The sequence below is a fragment of the Odontesthes bonariensis genome, chromosome 3, assembly GCF_027942865.1.
Source record: "Odontesthes bonariensis isolate fOdoBon6 chromosome 3, fOdoBon6.hap1, whole genome shotgun sequence".
In the NCBI taxonomy this organism is placed as follows: domain Eukaryota; kingdom Metazoa; phylum Chordata; class Actinopteri; order Atheriniformes; family Atherinopsidae; genus Odontesthes; species Odontesthes bonariensis.
The window spans coordinates 45,114,104-45,122,425 of NC_134508.1; the positions used below are offsets into that span (position 1 = coordinate 45,114,104).

The following is an 8,322-nucleotide window of genomic DNA, read 5'->3' on the forward strand; positions in this document are numbered from 1 at the left end:
TACCTTTATGCCAGTCATTTCCATAATGTTGTGGCCGAACCAGTCGCTAAGGTCATTCCTGTGGGGTAATCCTATCATAAGAACATAGAAACCAGCAGCCAGTTATCTTACAGGACTGTGAGCATGCAAACTGAAAAAGCGATTGATCCCTCTTCATAAATTTGGAATTTGAAATTTGGAATATTGTGGCCTATTGTTGAGGTTTTGTAACGCTGTTAGCCTGGAGATGCCAGCTGCATTTCCACTCTACCAGGAAGCTAAGCTAGTTTTTCTTAAACAATTTCAGGACTAATTCATCAGTGGTGAACCACAACATCAGCAGGCGTTTCAGCTGTTTATCACCATACGCCCTCCTTTGTGGCAGCCCCTTAGGTGATCAGGTCTAAAGGATAGTTCTGTGTCCAATTTGGTGATAAAACGTTTATCTTTAAGCTTGCCCTGAATTCGGTTTTATACTGTTCAGTTTCTGTTATTTTGTCTTTGTTCAAAAATGGCGGACCTGTTGTTCTGCTTTTGTTCAAAATGGCGGACCTGTTGTTTCAAACAAAGGGCTCCTCCATGTGGTGACTCTGTTTCTGTGAATCAAAGGCCTGTTGTTTTTCAAACCCGTTGTAAAGGCCTTGTAACCAGAGTAAAATTATACTTTCAAAAACCTTGTACAGTCCAGCTCTTGTTTTTTCCATCAAAAATCTTCAAATGTAAATCTTATAGTTTGTGTGTACTTACCAGTTTGGTGGAATGGGAGGGTCTGTTTGTTTGTCCTGGTTGAAAGATTTTGGAGGGAAAAAGAAATCCATCCACTTGCACTGTTGGGTTAGGGTTAGGGTTAGGTTAGGTTAGGTTAGGTTAGGTTAGGTTAGGTTAGGGTTAGGGTTAGAGTTAAGGTTAGGTTAGGGTTAGGGTTAGGGGTAGGGTAAGGTAGGGTAGGGTTGGGGTTGGGGTTGGGGTTGGGGTTGGGGTTAAGGTTAGGGGTAGGGTAGGGTTAGGGTTGGGGTTGGGGTTAAGGTTAGGGGTAGGGTAGGGTTAGGGTTGGGGTTGGGGTTAGGGTTAGGTTTAGGGTAGGGTAGGTTAGGGTTAGGGTTAGGGTTAGGGTTGGGGTTAGGGTTAGGGTTAGGGTTAAAGCATCAGTTGTCCTGTAGTCTGAGCTGAAGCTTCAGGGACCCTGCACAGACTCCATGCCACCGGCAGGCTTAGACTTGCTGAACAAGCGTGATGAGGAGGCGGGTTTTCTGAAATACAGACGGTAATGAAGAAGTGAAGTGAGTTGAGGTGTCAGTGTCAGTCTTAGCTCAGGAGGGAAGGCAGCTTTCCTTTTCACGAGATTTCCACCACACAGAGTTGGTGTATGAAACAGCTGAGGGTGCTTCTGCTTTCTGTGGGATAATGGTGAGAAACGGCAAGAAGAAGAACACAGTTGAAGCTGTACAGCTGAGAAGCAGCAGCCTTTTTTACCCTGGAACAATAAAAGTACACAGCTGTACAAATGTCACCGCAGTGTTCTGGGCTCACTGAGGTGAATGAAATCATGCTTCATTAATCCTGAATGGGGAATGTTAGAGATGGAGATCCTCCGAGTTAAATGAGCCGGGCCTCCCCCTCTGCTGTGGGACGTGTTCAGCACACACTGTAAAGCACAACTTTATTGATGAGACATGTATTTTTTATGTAGCTAATCACTGTGTGTGAATGCGTCTTGTGTACTGTAGCGGCTTTATTTCAATGCTTTTCTTGTCATATCATTCCCTTATTTCAAGTGAGCAACTCAATCCACATGCTTTCCTTTTTCTGTCATCAGTTTAGAATATTTCTCTTTCTGCTATGTTTCCCTTTTGTTTCTTCTTTTGATGTCTGTGTTTTCATTTCAGCTCCCAATCGTCCTCCAGCCAACATCTCATGGAAGACTCAAGGCTCCTTAGTAACAGTGAGGTGGGACCGTGTGACGGCCATGCACAATGAGTCAGCTGTACTGGGATACAAAGTGAGTACTATCAGATGCCCCGTGGACACGTGAGGCCTCCCCCCCCTTGCTGCTGCTGCTGCGTGTGTGTGTTGTGTCCGTGTCTGTGTGTGCGCGCGTGTGTGTGTGTGTGTGTGTGTGTGTGTGTGTGCGCGTGTGTCTGTGTGTGTGTGTGTGTGTGTGTATCTGTGTGTGTGTGTGTGTGTGTGTGTGTGTGTGTGTGTGTGTGTGTGTGTCTGTGTGTCTGTGTGTGTGTGTCTGTGTGTGTGTGTGTGTGTGTGTGTGTGTGTGTGCCACTCCTGGAGTTCATGTGGGCCCTGCCGTCTGACTGATCTGCATCTGTAAAACTTGGACCCTGCCTGGCTCCTTTCATGTCCCCGCTGTGCTTGTGTACTGACATTGCTGATGTGTCACATGATTATGACTTATTAACTGTCCATGAGAGATAGGAGAATGAACAAAGGCCGTAAAAAGATCAAAGGTCATGTTTATGGGGCTTGTACCAGCCTCTGCATGAGGACAACATGGTCATAAAATAGAAGTGACTTCCAGCAGTTATGTAAAAATTGGATGAACCAGTTCTGGCCTCACCTGTGATTTGTGTGTCAGGTTCTGTACAAACGTGAAGAGCAGACAGACCTGAAGTTTCTGGACAAGACAAAGACGTCTGTGACCCTGCCGCTGCCTGAAGATAACGGCTATGTGGTGTTGGAGGTCCGCTCATGGGGCGAGGGCGGAGACGGGCCGGCTCATGAGATCATTGTGTCCCGGGACTCAGGTGAGAGGCCCAGAGTTTGCTCTGTGGGACTGAGAGCTTTGAAGCTGAGAGGGAAGCAGCAGTCACTGAGGTGGGACAACATTCAAATGAAATGAAAATAATCTTTTTTAGAAAGCGTGATGAAGAAAGTGAGTCAGCGAACAGGAGCAAAGTGTCCCAGCTGCTCAGAGCCCCCTACCTGCCGAGCTGTGTTACTGCCGTTTCTGTTTCCCTGCACCTCATATCAGTCTTACCCACAAAGAGAGAATATTGATGCCACTATTTGTACAAGCTGCACCCAACTCCTCTATAGTGCCAAGAACTTAGCTCAGGACTGTAGGAGCTGCATAGTTTCTGCATAAAGGATTTCTGTTTGGAGCAGAAAGACTTTTCCATCAAATGAAAGTCCCTGCCCAGGTGGTTGCACAGATCCAACGGTCCATGTGCAGTGGTGTGACACCAGCGGCCATAGTCAAATGCATTCCAGGGGCCAGAGCGGGCGACATAGAATCCTATTTAAAACTGCTGGCTAAGGATAAACGTAAATACGGTAAAATAGTTATTCACGTCGGCGTTAATGACACCCAATCGGAGGTCACTAAAATTAATGTTGCATCGGTGTGTAATTTTGCCAAAACAATGTGGGACTCCGTAGTTTTCTCTGGACCCCTGCCAAATCTGACCAGTGATGACATGTTTAGCCGCATGTCGTCCTACAATCGCTGGTTGTCTAGATGGTGTCCAGCAAACAACGTGGGCTACATAGATAACTGGCAATCTTTCTGGAGAAAACCTGGTCTGATGAGGAGAGACGGCATCCATCCCACTTTGGAAGGAGCAGCTCTCATTTCTAGAAATATGGACGAATTTATTTGCCACCCTAAAACATGACAACCCAGGGCTCAGACCAGGATGCAGAGTTGTAGTCTTACACACTTCTCTGCAGCTTCCCACCTACTGCTACCCACCCAATCAATTAACACAAAAGGAGCAAATCCTCTTGTGCAAAAAGAAATTATTAAAACAAAAACTTTAACTGAACAAAAACATCAAACTATTAAATGTGGTTTGCTGAATATCAGATATCTCCTTTCGAAGTCTCTGTTAGTGAATGAGTTGATTTGTGATCATCATATTGATATATTTAGTCTTACAGAAACCTGGCTGCAGCAGGAGGATCATGTTAGCATCATGTTAGCATCATGTTAGCATCATGTTAGCATCATGTTAGCATCATGTTAGCATTAATGAATCAACTCCCTCTGACTGTTTAAATGTTCACGTTCCTGGAACCACAGGCAGAGGAGGAGGAGTGGCAGCTATCTTCAGATCAGGGTTACTAATCAGTCCCAGACCCAAGATTAGTTTGAGCTCTTTTGAATCTCAGATTCTCAGTTTTTCCCTTGCAAAGTGGAAATCCCAGAAACCTCTTGTGTTTGTTGTTGTGTATCGTCCACCTGGCCCTTATTCTGAGTTTCTGTCTGAATTCTCAGAGTTTTTATCCCAGTTAGTGCTGAGTACAGATAAAGTCATTGTAGTGGGTGACTTTAATATTCATGTAGATGTTGAAAATGATAGCCTGAATATGAACTTTAATTCTATATTGGACTCTATTGGATTTTCTCAGAGTGTACACAGACCGACTCACTGCCTTAATCACACCCTTGATCTTGTGCTGACTTATGGCATTGAGAGTGAACAGTTAACAGTGTTACCTCATAACCCTGTCTTATCTGACCATTTTCTGATAACCTTTGAGTTTACATTACTTGACTATACAGTTTCTGAGAAGAAATTTATGTATAGAAGGTGTTTATCAGAGGATGCTGTAACCAGATTTAAAGAATTAATTCCATCATCCTTTTCTTCACTGCCATGTGCAGATATGACAGAGGACGACTACCTAAACTTTACTCCAGCAGCACTTGACTCTCTTGTTGACAGCACTATAGTTTCAATGCGTACAGCACTGGACAATGTTGCCCCTCTGAAAAGGAAGGTAATCAGTCAGAAGAGGTTGGCTCCTTGGTATAATTCACAGCTGCGTGCTTTAAAGCAGACTGCAAGAAAGCTGGAGAGACAGTGGCGTTCCTCTAATTTAGAAGAGTCTCAGTTAGTCTGGAAAGATAGTTTAACAATGTATAAGAAAGCCCTTCGTAAAGCTAGAACTGCTTATTATTCATCATTGATAGAAGAGAATAAGAATAATCCCAGGTTTCTCTTCAGCACTGTAGCCAGTCTGACTAAGAGTCCGAGCTCTGCTGAGCCAGTTATTCCTTTAACTCTCAGCAGTGATGATTTCATGAGCTTCTTTATTAATAAAATTGTTTCTATCAGAGAGAAGATTGATGGAGTCCTTCCCACTATTATCAGTGATGTATCATCAAGTACAGCAGCTTTAGAAGTATCTTTAGAACCTGATTTGTATTTAGACGGCTTCTGCCCAGTTGATCTCTCTGAACTAACAACAGCAATAGTCTCTTCTAAACCATCAACTTGTGTTTTAGACCCAATCCCAACCAGACTGTTCAAGGAGGTTTTCCCATTAATTGACACTTCCATATTGGATTTGATCAATCTGTCTTTGTTGACAGGATATGTACCTCAGACTTTTAAGGTTGCTGTAATTAAACCTTTACTTAAAAAACCTACTCTTGATTCAGAAGTGTTGGCTCATTATAGACCTATATCCAATCTCCCTTTTATGTCTAAAGTTCTTGAAAAAATAGTTGCAGCTCAGCTTTGTGATCACTTACACAGAAATAATCTGTTTGAAGAGTTTCAGTCAGGATTCAGAGTGCATCATAGCACAGAAACTGCACTGCTGAAAGTTCCCAATGATCTCCTCTTAGCCTCTGATAGCGGACTTGTGTCTGTGCTTGTCCTGTTGGATCTCAGTGCTGCAATTGATACGGTCGATCACAGTATCTTATTACACAGACTTGAACATGTTATTGGGATTAAAGGAACTGCATTAGGCTGGTTTAAGTCATATTTATCTGATAGATTTCAGTTTGTTCTTGTAAATGAAGAATCTTCCTCACACACCAGAGTAAGTCATGGAGTTCCCCAGGGTTCTGTGCTTGGACCGATTCTTTTCACTTTATACATGCTTCCATTAGGTAACATTATTAGACAGCATGGCATAAATTTCCATTGCTATGCTGATGATACTCAGCTGTACTTATCTATAAAACCAGATGAACCCAATAGGTTGGTCAGACTACAAGCATGTCTTAAAGACATAAAGACCTGGATGACTCAGAACTGTCTGCTTCTAAATTCAGACAAAACTGAAGTCGTTATCTTTGGACCTGAGCGCTTCAGGGAGAAATTGTCTAGCTATATAGTTACTCTAGATGGTATTTCCTTGGCTTCTAGTTCTACAGTGAGGGACCTTGGAGTTATTTTTGACCAGAATTTATCATTTGACTCGCATATAAAACAGGTTTCTAGGACTGCCTTCTTTCACCTTCGTAATATTGTTAAAATCAGGAACATCTTGTCTCAGAGTGATGCAGAAAAACTGCTCCATGCATTTGTTACTTCAGGATTGGACTGCTGTAATTCTTTATTATTGGGCTGTCCCACATATTCTCTGAAAAGCCTTCAGCTGATCCAAAATGCTGCAGCCAGAGTTCTGATGAGAACTAACAGGAGAGATCATATTTCTCCAGTTTTAGCTTCTCTTCATTGGCTCCCTGTTAAATTCAGAATAGAATTTAAGATTCTTCTCCTTACATATAAAGCTCTTAATGACCGAGCTCCATCATATCTTAAAGATCTCATCGTAAGATATTTTCCTAACAGAGCACTTCGTTCCCAAACTGCAGGTTTACTTGAGGTTCCCAGAGTTTCTAAAAGTAGAATGGGAGGCAGAGCCTTCAGTTATCAGGCCCCTCTCTGTGGAACCAGCTGCCAGTTTGGGAGGCAGAGCCTTCAGTTATCAGGCCCCTCTCTGTGGAACCAGCTGCCAGTTTGGGAGGCAGAGCCTTCAGTTATCAGGCCCCTCTCTGTGGAATAAGCTGCCAGTAAATGTCCGGGAAGCAGACACCCTTTCCACTTTTAAGACCAGGCTTAAAACTTTCCTTTCTGATAAAGCTTATAGTTAGGGATGGCTCAGGTGATCCTGAAACATCCCATAGTTAAGCTGCTATAGGCCTAGACTGCTGGGGGGCCTCATCTGTCACACCTTTCCTCACTTTACTCTCTTTATGTATATGTGATATTATTGTGGTCATTAACTCGTGTTTCCCTGTTCCAACAGATATCCTTTGAATGGTGTTACAGTGCCGCCGCGGCCCCCTCCCCCCTCCCCCCCCTTCTGTCCTCTCAAACCCCAGCTGGTGGAGGCGGATGGCCACCCTTCCTGAGTCTGGTTCTGCCAGAGGTTTCTTCCTGTTAAAAGGGAGTCGTTTCTCTCCACAGTCGCCTCAGGCACGCTCAGGCTGGGAGATTGGACCGAAAAACAAAAAGTTTTCAGTGCAATCTGTTGGTTTTCTTAGCTAGGAAATTGTTTTTGAATTGGCTCTATATGAACGAATTGGATTATTTTATGAATTATGATTATTATTAATTAATTGAATTCCAATTGGCTTGAATTGGACTTACTATCTAAGTGCCTTGAGATGACATTTGTTGTATTTGGCGCTATATAAATAAAAATGAATTGAATTGAATTGAAATGTCACCTAAAACATGTTCCATCCGGGCGGGGCTGTTCACCTGTGAGCTGCGGGGGGGGGGGGGGGGGGGGTGTTTGCACATGCCCACTGTTAGATGATCTTCTGATTCAAGGTCATCACAATGAAATATGTCACCCAATAAAGAAAGTAGTTAGATGATTAGAATCATCCCAATCTTCACCTAAGCATAACAGTCACTTCCTTTACCCATGATGCAGTGCTACATTGGTTTGGTTAAAGTGCCTCTGATTTGTGGGTGGTCTGGCTGAACATCCTCCTGTCTGACTCTGATCCAGACACAGAAAGAAAGGAGCAGCTGATGTAGCCAGGCATGTTAGCTCTGCTTAAAGTGTTTAAAGGACAGAATAACTTTCCATCCAGCTAAGACTCAGGAAAAGCCCTGAGCTGCTGTCAGTTCTCTGTATGACAGGGTTTCACTTTAAAGACAAGAACTCAAACCTGTGTGTTTGGTACCCACAACAAAATTCTGCTGCCGTTCCACCTGACTTTGCAGAATGCTAACTTTATTTTCTTTCTCCCAGATTGTGCTCTCAGCTCAAAGAATGAATGAATTTTAGATTGAAATCTGATGCAAGTGATGAGCAACCCCATGTGCTGATGTTTTGGGCCGCAGCTCCGGTTCTGTCAGCACCTGGGCAGCTCTTAGCGTTAGCTCTTAGCTCTTAGCGTTAGCATTGTGTGACGTTGAGTTGTGTGTCTCCCAGGAACTGGTATGATGGTGCAGAAGGACGCCTCCTCCACCCTGCCCACGCATCCGGCCCACCTCCTGTGTGGCGTGGCGCTGCTCGCTCGTGTCCTGCTGTCAGATCTGTGATCTCAGGCGGACCCCAGGCGGACCCCAGGCGGACCCCAGGCTGACCCCAGGCTGACCCGTGTCATCCCGGGCTCTGGGTCAAGGTGGG

General features: G+C 44.1%; 1 protein-coding gene across 2 annotated transcripts in view; it reads left to right on the forward strand.

Annotated features, from left to right (window-relative positions):
• LOC142377620 (contactin-2-like) overlaps window positions 1–8,322 on the forward strand; it is a 100,342-nt gene extending 92,020 nt beyond the window's left edge. For both annotated transcript variants that reach the window (XM_075461916.1, XM_075461917.1), the window contains exons 21-23: window positions 1,866–1,978; window positions 2,567–2,735; window positions 8,125–8,322. In XM_075461916.1, the coding sequence (XP_075318031.1) occupies window positions 1,866–1,978; window positions 2,567–2,735; window positions 8,125–8,234 (392 nt within the window). In that variant the 3' untranslated portion in view covers window positions 8,235–8,322. The remainder of the gene's footprint in view (window positions 1–1,865; window positions 1,979–2,566; window positions 2,736–8,124) is intronic.